The following is a 14630-nucleotide window of genomic DNA, read 5'->3' as shown; positions in this document are numbered from 1 at the left end:
TGGCGTAGTTGCCCACACTCACACTTGCTCCATACTTTCCTACAAAGAATTTTCCCGTAAGTCCCAATTCCTATTGAAATCCATGAATTACTTTGCTTCCACTATCACTATAGTGAGTTCAGGATAATAACTTTACTTACTGCAGGAAAAGGAGTTATTTTTCACATTTCCCATTCTTTTTTTTTTTGTCCATCAATTAGAACTATCATTGCCTGGGTCTTGCATATTGGAATGGCTTCTCCATATTTACCTTTATCCCATAATCTTTTTCACCTGAATCAAATCTCCTCATGCTTGGTTTGGTGAAAGAGAGCAAGCACAGATCCTCTAGTTTAGCCTTGTCGTTGAAATCTCTTATCTACAATGTAATTGAGGCAAAATCACGAATACTCTCCATTTCAGTTGGTTGTTATTGTGCAATTGTAGAATTATGTTGTCCTTACACAGTAAATTACTTTAAATGTGGATAACAGAATTAACCCTGCCACCCCAAGTCCCCATATCTGTGCCTCTAATCCATCCTGTTTGCATTGCAATTCCCACTGTTACGAAAGAAAATGCAAGATAGGGAAATAGATCATTCAAATTTAAATACAGCAGCAAAATAGAATGTTCAAAAAGATATAAATGGATGAGATTGGAAGTATACAAGAAAGAACATCGTCAAAAATAACAATGGTCGAGCCAAAGCTGAATGGAAAGAGAAACAGAAAGGTGGTACGAGTGCTTCGGAGTTGTAAAAGGAAGAAACCATGTTTAGAATCTCTTGATGAATTGAAGTAATCTCTGAGATATAAAAAATGTATGACACAATCACAAAATAAGATTGTCATCCATAATCTGTTATGAAACGAAATGACTTGTTCCTGTGACATCGCTAAAATAAAACGATATCTGCGGTTTGCCTTGGCCTCATATGTGGAAGAACAATGAACTTTGTCAACCTAATAATACATTCATATTCCACAAGGTTAGTTTTGGAGTAGGCAAAGCTATGAATCTTCAATACTAAACTTTAATTATTAATTGGATGCCGTACTCGGAAATAATTCAGTAGCACATCAAGACCACCTTTGCTCAAGTCAGTTCTGCATCTAATTTTAGTTTCAGAGATACAGTGTGGAAATAGGCCCTTTGGCCCACCAAGTCCACACCGAACAACGATCACCTGCATACTATTATTATCCTACACACCAGGGACAATTTACAGAAGCCAATTACCCTACAAACCTGCACATCTTCAGAATGTGGGACAAAACAGGAGCACCTGGAGAAGGTACGAACTCCGTACAGACAACACACATGACCAGGATTGAACCCGTCCCTGGTGCTGCTCGGTAGCAACTCCACTGTGCTGCCACGGTGTCATGTTAGGTAGTGTAGATAAACAATATTGCATCTGTGGACTGTAAAATTAATTTGCATCAATAATTTTAAATAGTTGTAATTTGAGACGGAAACATTCAGGCAGAAAAAGTAGCTGATGGGAACTGGTAACATTGGATGCAATATTATTTGTACAAGTTCAAAATAAGATAATTCCACGTGTTTCTAAATCATGTGTTGCCCAATGATTGGCTGAAATCAGAAATAACGATTTGGTGGCGCAGTGGTAGAGTTGCTGCCTTGCAACACTTGCAGGGCCGGAGATCCGGATTCGATCCCGACTACGGGTGCCGTCTACGGAGTTTGTACGTTCTCCCCGTGACCTCCGTGAGTTTTCTCCGGATTCTTCCCACACTCCAAAGACGTACAGGCGTGTAGGTAAATTGGCTTGGTAGGTGTAAACATTGTCCTAGGATAGTCATGTTAATGTGCGGGAATCGCTGGTCGGCGCGGACCCGATGGGCCAAAGGGCCTGCTTCCGCGCTGTATCTCTCAATTAATCTAAAAAATAAACTAATAAGATGTTGACAGGGTTTAGGATGTTGGCAGCAGGTCTCTTCAATTATCAATGTTGTTATATTTAGGGCACATTTTCAGCACTGATGTGCGGGGACTGGAAAGTGACACTCGGTACTTCTTCAAGATGGGTGCAAAGACAGTTGTGGGAAGAGGACCATATTCCACGACAAAAGATGTGCAAACTCTGGCAAAACGAATATTAGGTAAATTTTGATACCTAGAAACTGCAGATATTGGTTATTATTGTATTAGGTAAATTTTTATAGCTTATATTTATTTGGTATTACTGAATACATGTTGTAACACAGCTAACGCATTATCTTATTAACAAGCCAGGAATGAAGCATTAAATTATAAGTGTGAAACACTTTATACACTGAGAAGCCACACTAATATACTGGTGACCTCCATGTTAGGGCTTTCGGGTATTCAAAATTCACCCTTACAGAATTCACAAAGTATTACCCAAAAATTTGCTCTGGCTGATTTTATGTTGGAAAATAAAATAAAATAAATACCATTTATTTATTTTTCAACTTGTTTCATGACACATGCTGAGGATACAGCTTTGCGTTATGGAAAATCGCAACCCCCTCATGCTCCCATCCCCAAAATAACCTGGGGACACTTGTGTACCATCAAGAGTTTTGTGTGTGTAAGTTAAGGAAAAAGTCAATCAAATGCATACAGATGAGATATTGCACAATTTCTCCATGAAGCATTATACAGTGTTCAAGAAGGAACTGCAGATGCTGGAAGATCGAAGGTACACAAAAATGCTGGAGAAACTCAGCGGGTACAGCAGCATCTATGGAGTGAAGGAAATAGGCGACGTTTCGGGCCGAAACCCTTCTTCAGACTGATGGGGGGTGGGGGGGAGAAGGAAGGAAAAAGGGAGGAGGAGGAGCCCGAGGGCGGGGGGATGGGAGGAGACAGCTCGAGGGTTAAGGAAGGGGAGGTGCAGTGCAGTGTTTGATTCACTAGGTGTTAAATTCCCACGACTGTAAAGAGGAGAGAACACCACTCACTTATTGCTCTTCAGTACGTCAACTGTGATTCACCATGATTAATCCCTCAATGTAAATAAAGGTTTTAATGTTTCTGTTTTTTGGTAGTGTTCCTCTTCAGCCAATCTCCCAAAGCATTGTTCAGACGCATTCCGTGAACATTCATATTAATTAATAAAGGAAAGGTTCCAAAGCCCATTTCACCTGTTTTTCCGTCCATTACCTGCCCGCGTGGCTGAAGCAACCTCAGATGGGTATCTTGGGCTGCATGGACGAGCTGGCCATTCTGTGTTATATGACTCTTGGTTGGATGTTTTTTTTTAACTATTCTACCAGCCCTTTAAGCAACCATTTAGATTTGATTCCCTGAACATCCCACACTATTAATGTTACATTAGCATGGATGCCAATTGCTCCATAAAGACTACTTACCCAGGAAAATGTTGGATTAGGAAAGCTTCATTTGGCCCTATCCTCATGAGGAAATCCCATGCCATTATATCACTTAAAAATATTATTTTAAATGAAAAAATCCTACAAGAAATGCCAGGCAGTATTACAGTTAAATGAGAACTAGGCTGATGAATGTGAATCATTTCACATGTCCCTTCACCTGGTGGCATGCTCTGAATGATTGCTCAGGGCTCCTTTTATTATAAATGTGTTAAGCCGACCTGATGATCGAGAGTGAATGATGGAACATTCAGCAAATTAAAAGTGGAGGTCATTAATCTGCTATCCAAAGTGACGAAGTGTTTGTGTTTCCACCAAGCATTAAACAGTGATACAATGCGGGAGAATTAAAAGCCCAACAGAGCTCCTTTCATTGAATTTAATGCTTTAAAACTCTAGTTAATACTTGGGTTGGCTGTGTGCTAATTACATTCTTGGACTAATGATATACACCTTGATTTCTATAATTGTGAATGCATGCTACAGATGTGACAGGCTACTGCTGTTTCCTTTTGTTTTCAGGACTGCATGATCTCCTTGATGTACATTCTGTAACAGGCATCATTGTAGGTGTCTGTCTTGGGCTGCTTTGCATTCTCTTCTGCATCTGTGCCAGTTTCTGGAACAATAAGCGAAGGTAAAGAGCTTGATTGAGCCTAATTTATCTGTGCTTAATTCATTGTGGATAACCAATCTACGGTAACACATTCAGGTTGTGTTAAATATGCACCGGTTACCAATTCCTCGGACGAGATTTGTAGTGTTTGAGTGTAAATGAGTTAATTAATTTGAAAGATTATTGCACAGACTTTGTTCAAAAATGGAAGATCATGGGAAATGGCTGCTTTTACAATTTTGTGACTAAACTTAAAACACAGAAAGAGAAATGTAATAAATGTGAGCTTATATTTTCCTGATTTTTATTTGAAATCAATGTAAATGTGCATTAAGATGCATGATCTCAGTCTTGGGGAATGTAAATGAACAGTTTCCAGCGTTTGCTTGCAGATCAGTATCAAACACACAGGCCATATATAATGCAGTTAACCGACTGTTCCATTACTGGAGAAGGTTTTCTTTTGTTCAATATTTATGGCGCATTACAAACGCCTGTATAAAACCAAGTTTAGGATTTTGCTACAAATAGCAGAAAGCAAAAGATCTCTTTCCATTTTCAAGTTCACCCCCCCCCCCCCCCCCCAACTCTCCAACTTGAGGCCAGTCACTGAATAGTAGATCTATTCCCTGTCGCACTTCTGTGGATTCTGGACAAAAGCATCACTTTATTTCTGAATAGTTTTGCATTGTGCAAATGAGATTAGCAAGAGTTTAAAATGTTGAGACTCACAGCACTTGGGACTGGAGTTGCCAGAGAATTTTAATCCATTAATCTGACTTGAGTTCCAAAGGTGAATGGCCATTGCTATAAAGGATTACATTGCTCAATCTGTGAGCAAATCTTTTAAATGCTGTTTCTATTTTTCTAATAAACTTGGTCCACGAAGGTTATTCTGATTGTGATTACTTTTTTCCTACCGCTCTCCATCCAAGTCTGAAGAAGTGTCTAGACCTGAACGTCACCTATTCCTTTTCTCCAGAGATGCTGTCTGACCCGCTTATTCCAGCTTTTTGTGACTATCACCAGTTAGTGTGTTATAAATGACTGAGGAATGCATCAAGCATGGAACAACTAGGATGAATTTCAATTTATTCCTCTTGGATTTTTTTCCATCCCTAAAATTCCTTTCTATCCTTAACTAACTCAATTGTATGAGTCGGGTGCAGCACGCCAGAACATGACATCTTTAATAGTACTATTAGTCATAGTGTTATTAATTACAACAATAGTGGTAGTTATACATACTATTAGTACGATTAAAATTTTAAGTTCGATGTTTTATTATGCATTAAACACAAAGTTCTGGAGTAATTCAGCGGGTCAGGCAGCATCTGGGGAGGGAATGGCTAGGCGATGTTTTAGGTCAGGACCCTTCAGACTTTAGATTCCAGCACCTGCAGTTCTTTGTGTCTGTATTTTTATATGTTCTGTTTCATTGTAACTGGCATCCCATTAGCGAAAAGAAGACAAGTCTGACCATAATATTAACATAATTTTCCAGCAATTGGTTTCCTTGTTTGACTGATGCTGGAAGAAAAGTATAAATGAATAATGTTGGTCATTCTCTCATTTACAGAGAGCCAGGTCCTGATTCTCACCAGACAACTGAGCAGTCCCACTCTCGCAGGGCAAGGAACGCATCATCAGCTCACAATGCTGCCCTTCCTCATGCTCATGAGCTTGAAACACTAATGTCTACTCTTGGTGAAGATCTATCACTGCCACTTACTGAGATAACTGAACTCACTGACGTGCAAATCTTTATGAATTCCAGCCTTCCAGATGATGACATTCAGATTAAATTAAAGGTATTTTTGTCACTTTATGAATATAGTGGGATTTGGAAATCAAGGGTCAATGTACATTTTACAAATTGATAAGTTTCTACTAAAGGAGGAAGGGTATTGTGGGGAAGGAAACTAATTAGTTTCATTGTTCTTGCTTTACTTATCCCTCATTTCATCTTAAAAGTTTTGAAACGCTAACATGTGGAATCAAGGGAATAAACATTTTAAAGATGCTTTTAACATCATAATGTTGATGACGTAGTCTTCTCTTGCCATAAGACATTGGAGCAGAATTAGGCCTTTTCGCCCATCCGCCATACACCCATGGCTGATCTATTTTTCCTTCTCAGTCCCATTCTCCTGCCTTCTCCCCATGATGCCCTTACTAACACGAATCTATCTATTTCCACTTTAAAATTACCCAATGTCTTGGCCTCCACAGCTGTCTGTGACAATAAATTCCACAGATTCTTGATCCTCTGGCTAAAGAAATTCCTCCATCTCCATTCTAAAGGTAGGTCCTTTTATTCTGAGGCTGTGCCCTCTGGTTCTGGACTGTCCCATTACTGGAAACGCCCTTTCCACATCCACTCCTATCTAGGTCTTCAGGTCTTTCTCTTCCAGAAGGTTTTCTTGCAGTGCTAATTTTAGAATATTTTCCTGTACTTTTCCTTTTATTTATTTTTTGATGAATGATGTTTCTGTTTTGATTCACAAAGCCTGCCTGGAATGGTTCTGTTCATCATCAATGGGCAAAAGATCCGATTTGCTACAGCAGTGCAGTCCATCAAGATTCTACTCGCAAGGCTAGTGAAACACTGCGCTTTGAGCCAGGTCCCAGTGAAGGTGATCTACGTGGAAATATTGTTTTTGACAGTTTTACGGTATGTCATTGATTATTCCTTAATCAACTCCTCCTTGTTTCCTTCAGACAAGTTCAAGGAGTAATTTAAAATCAAGATTGTCCATGAATACACAAAACAATTTCTGAATGGGGAATACAGCAGACTGAAGTGTCTGTGGTTTTACATTTGAATGAATTGAGTTGAGTTTAGTTTATTGTCATGTACAGTGAAAATAACGGTGAGGTACAGTGAAAAGCTTTTGTTACGTGCTAACCAGTCAGCGGAAAGACATGATTACATTCGAGCCATTCACAGTTTTTAAGAGAGAGTTAGATTTAGCTCTTAGTGCTAAAGGAATCAAGGAATATGGGGAAAAAGTTGGAATGGGGTACTGATTTTAGATCAGCCATGATCATATTGAATGGCGGTGCATCTCGAAGGGCTGAATAGCCTACTCCTGCACCTATTTTCTATGTTTCTACAGATACATGATAAAGGGAATAAAGTGAATAATTTTTAGTGCAAGTTAAAGCCAGTAAAGTCCGATCAAAGATATTCCGAGGGTCTCCAATGATGTAGATCATAATTTATGAATGCTCTAGTTGTGGTAGGATGGTTCAGTTGCCTGATAACAGCTGGGAAGAAACGATGGGAGAGGGGAGAAGAAAGAGTGGCCAGGGTACGACTCATCCTTGATTATGCTGGTGACTTTGCCGAAGTGTCGTGAAATTGAGTCAATGGAAGGGAGTTTGGTTGTGAAAGATCCTGTATAAGATGGGGAAACCACTGTTATTTAGCCTGGTCTATACATTTGACGTTGCAGAAGCAGAAGTATCAATACAGTCAATATAGATCAGTGTATTGAATTTCTTACAGAAAACCCACATACGTCATTCTTGGGACAAATATACAAGAAAAAATGTGTTTTCGTTCGTATCTGTCAGCAGTATCATTCTACCAACATCACTTAATTCATCAGCATTATTGTATCAATATTTTTGCCAAAGTTACCCAATTCTTTGAGAAACACTAGAGTTCATCTGATGTGCTTGAAATTCTTGCATGTGAAAAAGAATTAATCTTTGATTTGAGTTAATGAACTGTAAGAGTTTTCTCTAAATCAGGCATATGATGTAACATTCTAACAGACCGTGCTTGTAAACTCAATTGGATATTTACCCCATTGTGCATATAAATTAGAGCATCACCCCGAGTACTTAAATTTGCAAAGTATAAAGTTAATGTACAACTCCATCAATCCAGCCTGAACAGTTATTTTATTTCTTTGCCTCATATAAATGGGCAGCTGATGACATCCTATGTTTATCTTACCTGAAACCCAGAGGTATTGTAAGAAATAATAAGCACATTTTGGCAATTTCATCCCAAATGCCTCATTAAATTGCACAGAAAGTTTAACTCTGTTGTTGTAAGACAATTGGCCTCAAAGATTGGCTTCAATTAGAGGTTTCCTCCTGAATGTGTATATTTAGGACACACACCACCTACAATGCGCTGGGGACTGTGAAGGTTTATACAGTAAAAGACTAGAAGATTTGGGATGGCCGTATGTCAAGTTCACACTTCTACATGTGATCAGCAGATGGTTACTGCAGAATGGTCAACCAGCTGTATGACAACTACCAATATATTTGCTCTGAACTTTTTTCGAATTTTGTAGTTACTTGAATAATGTACGCGGAGAGACAACAAGATTAATGTAGGATCAGAGTCAACGGGGACCTGGGCTGAAGTTTCAAGTTTCCATGCTGTTATGCTATAACTCTAAGGTAGTTAAAATAACTGGGAAATTTGGTGCTTACAGAAAGCTGAATAGTTAGAATTAATTGGTGGAGGTTTTATCCCCCAAGACTGGAACACAGCCTATTCAACATTAAATTAAATGGAATAGACTGTATAGTGCACAGAAGTCAGTATATTTTCCATTCTTCGAATGATATGCTAGATATTGGTTATCATATTTTGCCTCACAGTGCATTGTCAATGCTTTAAGCGGTATGTAATGAAAATCTGGAAATTACAACCTGTCAGATGAATTCTGTGAGGTTTTTTTTTGCAATCTGAGCATTTTCAAGGGAGGTTTAGTGCATTTGTTTCATTGAGTCATAGAGAGAGTGGTGAGCTTCCATTTCAGTGGTGAACTTCCAGTTACAACATGTTCATGGATTTATTATAGAAAGGATGAAGAGGTAGATAACGTGCTTGATTAACAACAGGATATGTGTTCCTCAAAGGTTTCCATGGTGGAGTTCCCCCCCCCCCCCCCCAAAATCTGGCACAGTTACAGCTTATTAATTGAGATTGATTGCTCTGATTAGCCAACAATGCCACTATCGTACCATCACGAGATTACAAAGATGGGAGCAAGTGAACAAAATGTCCACTATTTTCATGTGATCCTTTGAAGTTAGCATCAATTTAGCTTATTGGTCCTTATTAGCTTAATGTGCGATGTATTGTTGTACCGAGCAGCCATTCCCATTGCTTGGGGAACATCAGCAGCAAGTGCTATAATGGCACTAAGTGTGGACAGTTAGGAAATGTACTTGTAGGTTGTATTCTCTAATCATTTATCTACTTCAAAAAACATGATATCTAAATATTGAAAATACAGGATTGGAAGAACCAAATACTAAAGTTTTTTTTTCTTAAATTCTCAAACAGGGTTCAGCAAAGAAAGAAAATCATCATTCAGGCCTGAATCAAGTTGAAGCTGAAGTTATTGTTCATTCTGAGTTATCAGCGTCAGAAAGAAATTCTGTTCTTGAGAACCACGGTTCACAAGGTAATGAAGGTCTTCTGACGAAGTCCTTCACTTCAGAATCCATAGAAGACCTTCCCAGTGAGGATATTATGTTACCTGGTGAGGACTGGAAGACTAAGGAAAATCTTGAGATTGAGTGCACTGCTGAAATACCAGCAAAAGCCCAGAAAGAAGATTATCAGACCAAGTTTACCCTCGCTTTGCCTGCGGCAGAGAGTCGACCTGTGGAGGTTTGCGAGAATTCTTTGTCTCCTGTTGGAAATGGAGTAAAGAACTGCATCGATGCAGAAAATCTCAAAGATGTCAAAGTAGACAATTCATCACTACATTCTAAAACTCAAAGCAAATTGAAGATCGTTGATTGCCACGGACTCAGCAATGGTTTTCAGAGCAGTGAGGGTTGGCAAAGCTCAGTCAATGGTTTAACGTTAACAAACAGAAACTCTGAATCGCCATGTCTAAAAAGTGCAGAGAGCCTCCCTGGGAGAAGTCAGTCTTTGGCTACAGGCGAGGAGGTCTCTGCTTGTCATTTCATTGCCTCCAGTATCACTACTACCTCAACATCTGAGAAAGACTTGTGTCCATAATCATTAACACACTCCCGACTTTGCCAAATACTGGGGTGAATCCTGCAATTACACACTCTGCGAGTGCCTATTACCACATCCACCAAGGATCCTTGCACAGCACTGGGTCATGAAAGAACCTGGGACCACTTACCAGGTTCCTGTACCTTGTATTTTAGATACATGCTCCTCTGTGATGGAATGATCTAATTTTATTTTCTGAGAGGAATTTTGCTTATTTAATATGATAAAGTAAAATTGTATGTTTTAGTGTAGCATTTATAATACTTCCACCTTCCTTCAATACAACAGAACTACCTCAAGTCTGTTTAAAATATTGAGTGGTATTGTACTCCATTAGTTTTGTCGCTTGTTTCTATAGATGTTTTATTTTCATTTTCTTTGCACAGGTTTTGTTCCAACTGGAAATTACTTAAGCAACTGTGCTGATGAAATGCTATAATGAAATTAACTTTAAGAAACAGATGCATCTGTCCACCATTTCAACCATACCCCCACTGCATCTGTCCACCTTTTCAACCATACCCCACTGCATCTGTCAGACACAAGATCCATCAGATCACAATCACAATAATACTTTATTAACCAAGTATGTTTTGCAATATACGAGGAATTTAATTTGCCAAGTCAGTCATACAAATAAAAAACAACGGAACACACAAAACACATTTTAACAAAAACATCCATCACAGTGACTCCTCCACATTCCTCACTGTGATGGAAGGTGAATAAAAGTTCAATTGTTGTCGGGTAACTTTGAGAGAGGTTTTAGATGTATACATTGCGAATGGAAAATAACTATTTTTCTTATGGAAAGTGTGCCAAATTGCAAGATGTTTGTACATTATCATTCTGTCAGATTACTGATTTGGCTCGAAGGTGTGTTTGTAACTTCTGAATCTGTGACGTGTGAAAGAGTCATTTCTTCTGGGTTGCTCCTCATCTTCCACAGGTTTGTGGGAAAATACAAGGAGACATTGAAATGGGTTTACACCACGGGCGAGGTGGATGATGAGGAGAAACCAATGAAGGAATTCACGATGCTGATCTGTAACTTGTAATGGAAAATAATTACATGTGGGGGGGGGGGGGGGGGGGGGGGGGGGGAGAGGAGTGTACTGTGAACGATGGCAATTTCAATTTGAAACTCAAGCCTTACTTTGAACCCACCACCATCCCCTAACTATAAAATGAAGATTAAGCCTTATGAAGACCCAATGCCACATGTTATGTGCAATTGAAAACACTTCATCACCGCTTCAAATTTATATTTTATTACAAAAAAATTGCATAGTCTTGATTTGTGTTTACAAGTTTGAGATTGAAGACTGGTAAAATAATGCACATTTATGACTTGTTAAAGTGCATCAACTACTGTTTCACAATTTTAGGAATGCTGTACATAACTAACAGTTTTACTGTGTACATATTCTCTATTGAACATCTGTCATATATAGAGCAAGTTTCTTGTGTGAAGCACACCTTTCCATTTATTGCACTGTTCTATAATAGAGCAGTATACTTTGACTCAATAGAGCAGCATTGTAGAACATCTAATTTAATTAAAATCTATCTACACAGCTTAATATCCATTATTATTTCAGGATAGATTATGGCACATGTCACTTCTAGGTCAATCATCTCTTGTCTTGAAATTGCCGGTAATTTGTCATCTTGCAAAACTGCCTATTTAAAATCCATCAGCAGTCTAATGTACTTGATCATTTACTCTCTTGTGGACAACATCTTATTTTATCTCTGTTCAGGATCTGTTTTGAAAAGTACAGAGACATTATGAGGCTTGGCACAAGAGGTGTATTGATTATCCAGGATTGACAGATTAGACTCTCTGCATTGAATATTGATAACAGCAACTGTATTGACCTGCATAATGGTGTTCATGTTCGCAAATAACCTGATCACTTATTGTTGAATTCTTACAAGATATTCCATTTTGCAAAAGGTCTTGTGGAGCAATCTGTGACACCACGTTTTTCATGGAGTTTGCCACTCTGTACAATTGCACGTTCCCTTATAGATGATGGTTATTAAATGAGCATTTCCAATAAATAATACAACTGAGATACTTCAGCGCGCTCCCAATGGACTTGTGTTTGTGATATTGCCAGTGCCATACGGTGATTACTGTGCTGTCTAAAATTTGCTTGTGTTGTGATTTTTATAGCCACAGCCAGAGCCAACTTTGCAGGCTTTAGATTTGCTTACAGCCTACCGCAGTTACAGCTCACAGATCAATTACATATTTTGCTACCATCGTTTCTTTTTGAGCAAAACAGTGCCTGCTTATATTGTAAAGTTGAGTTTATGTCAGATCTACAAGTACGGTGTGGTACAGGTGCTATGAAAATATTGCTTGCAGCTGTATCGTATTCACATAGACGCGGATGAACACACACAACAACAAATGATACACACAAAATTCTAAAAGAAGACTGCTACAAAAATGTAATTAGTGCAAAATCATAATTGGAAGATAAAACAAGTACTTAGTGGTCTAAAAAAAAGGTGGGCAATAGTGTTCTGTCGACAAGGTAGGATTTGAGTTGTGCAAATTGGTTCAAGAAGCTGATAGTTGTTCCTGATGGTGTGGGACTTTAAGCTTCTGTACCTTCTGTTTGATGGTTGCAGTGAAAAGACCGCATGACCTGGATGGTGGGGATCCTTGTAATCATAGTCATACAACACGGAAACAGGCCCCTCGGCCTAACTCGTCCATGCCGACCAAGATGCCCCATCTATGCTGGTCCCAACTGCCACATTTGGCCCATGTCCCTCTAAACATTTTCCTATCCATGTTACTATCCATATGTGTTTTAAATTTTGTTACACTCCCTGCCTCAACTACCTCTTCTGGCAACTCATTCCATATACCCATCATCCAAAAGTTGCCCCTCATCTTTCCTCCCTCACCTTAAAACTATGTCCTCTTGTTCTGATTCCCTTAGTATGGGTGGAAATATTCACCCTATCTATTCCTCTCATAATTTTATACAACTCTATAAGATCACCCTCAGATTCCTGCGATCCAAGATATAAAGTCCTGGTCTGCTCAATCTCACCCTATTGTTCAAGTCCCTTGATTCCTGGTAGCACCCTTGTAAATCATCTCTGTACTCTATCGTCTTCCAGGAGTGAAATAAAAGCTTGGCCAGGTTGGTGTGGGTCCTTGGTAATGCGGGCTGCCTTTTTGAGACAGTTTCTCATAGGCTTCATTAATAGTTAATATTCATTATGGCGTCATTAATAATTTCACCCATAGTGGACCTATCAAAAATTATCCAAGGCCATGTTGCACCCAATGATCTAACGTAACAAATTGGGAAGACTAACTTTAGGTGTTAACAGTGCCTTCACATGATAGTGTAAGGAAGGATATTAAGTCCTTATGATGCAGAATTAACCAGAATAGCACCAGAGATCAGTGACTGAGAGACTAGAAAAGATGGGACTGTCATTACGATAGAATAAAGAGGAGTTAATACAGGGATACAAAATCAAGTGTCTTTACCCAGTGGGAAGGTTGACGATGAATAGAATATGAATGAATGAATAGAATAGAAAGGAATTTCACTGTACCTAGATACATGTGACAATAAAGTGCCATTGAACGTTGAATAGATTTCATGGATAAAGGTAAAGACATTTTTAAAAGAGGTGGGAGCGGGGCAAAGCCTGACAAGTGATAGGTGGGTGCAGGTGAGGAGGGTGGACTAAGTGACAGAGGTTAGAGGTGAAATGGTGACAAAAGGGTGTCAGATAAAGAAAACGAGTGAAATATTAAGCCAGGGGGAGGGGTGTAGATGGAAGGAGACAGGGAAGGGGGGATAAAAAGAAATTGAGAGACTTGAGGATGGCGCACAAAGGAGGGGGAAGGAGCAGGGTGACTGAAGGGGGTGAGAGAGGGAGAAATGAATGCAAATCAGGGTGGGCAGAGCACAGGAAAGAGGTGAGAGGAAGCTTTACTTGAAATTGTGTGATTTGATTTTCATGCCGTTGGGTTATGAAGTACTCTTAACAGAGGTGTTGTTCCTCCAGTTTGCAATGGAGGAGGCCCAGGACTATGGAAATGGGAAGAGGAGTTAAAATGATTAGCAATCAAGTGATCCAGCAGGCCTCAGTGGTCCAAATATGTTTTCTGCAAAATGGTTACTTAGTCTACACTCGGATGTTGCCTCCGGTACTTTGCGTTTTCTTCAAGATTTCAGCGTCTGCAGTTCCTGTGTCTGCGGATAAAAAAAACTCTGATAACATGATTAGATCAACGAGCTGCCAGAAATCCATGAACATCTGCCTTGACCCTAAATGAGCGTTTCTATTTAGTGCAAGGTAACCTGTTCCAGAGTTTTCTTAAAAGTACTTGTTCAGGTGACAAATGACACGTGAATGGTTGTTTTCAGAAAGCTGTATAGAGAGGAAAACTTGAGTGATGCTTTAAGCACGTCCTTTGGACACTCAGAACGTGGAATTTGTCTCTTCAGATGATTGCCCTATTATACACAATTTATTTCGCCTATTGATACTTGGTTCAGCCACTTGCTGTTACATTGTAGGTAGAAAGTTACGAACTGCTGCAGATATAAGTGGGACCCTCACATCTGCCTCCAGAGCTTACAAATACAAT

At 39.2% G+C, this 14630-nt stretch overlaps 1 protein-coding gene across 4 annotated transcripts in view; it reads left to right on the top strand.

The window, feature by feature from the left end:
* Positions 1 to 12079, top strand: part of igdcc4 (immunoglobulin superfamily DCC subclass member 4) — a 78026-nt gene extending 65947 nt beyond the window's left edge. For 3 of the 4 annotated variants that reach the window (XM_033050453.1, XM_033050450.1, XM_033050452.1), the window contains 5 exons: positions 1971 to 2108; positions 3888 to 4002; positions 5561 to 5792; positions 6491 to 6655; positions 9302 to 10490. In XM_033050453.1, the coding sequence (XP_032906344.1) occupies positions 1971 to 2108; positions 3888 to 4002; positions 5561 to 5792; positions 6491 to 6655; positions 9302 to 9988 (1337 nt within the window). In that variant the 3' untranslated portion in view covers positions 9989 to 10490. Of the gene's footprint in view, positions 1 to 1970; positions 2109 to 3887; positions 4003 to 5560; positions 5793 to 6490; positions 6656 to 9301 lie in introns of all 4 variants that reach the window. The other variant, XM_033050451.1, reaches the window with a different exon arrangement.
* Positions 12080 to 14630: the final 2551 nt, after the last annotated feature.

The sequence above is a fragment of the Amblyraja radiata genome, chromosome 34 (genome assembly GCF_010909765.2).
Source record: "Amblyraja radiata isolate CabotCenter1 chromosome 34, sAmbRad1.1.pri, whole genome shotgun sequence".
In the NCBI taxonomy this organism is placed as follows: domain Eukaryota; kingdom Metazoa; phylum Chordata; class Chondrichthyes; order Rajiformes; family Rajidae; genus Amblyraja; species Amblyraja radiata.
The sequence above is the reverse complement of the archived record's forward strand: the minus strand, read 5'-3'. Positions and strand labels throughout refer to the sequence as shown.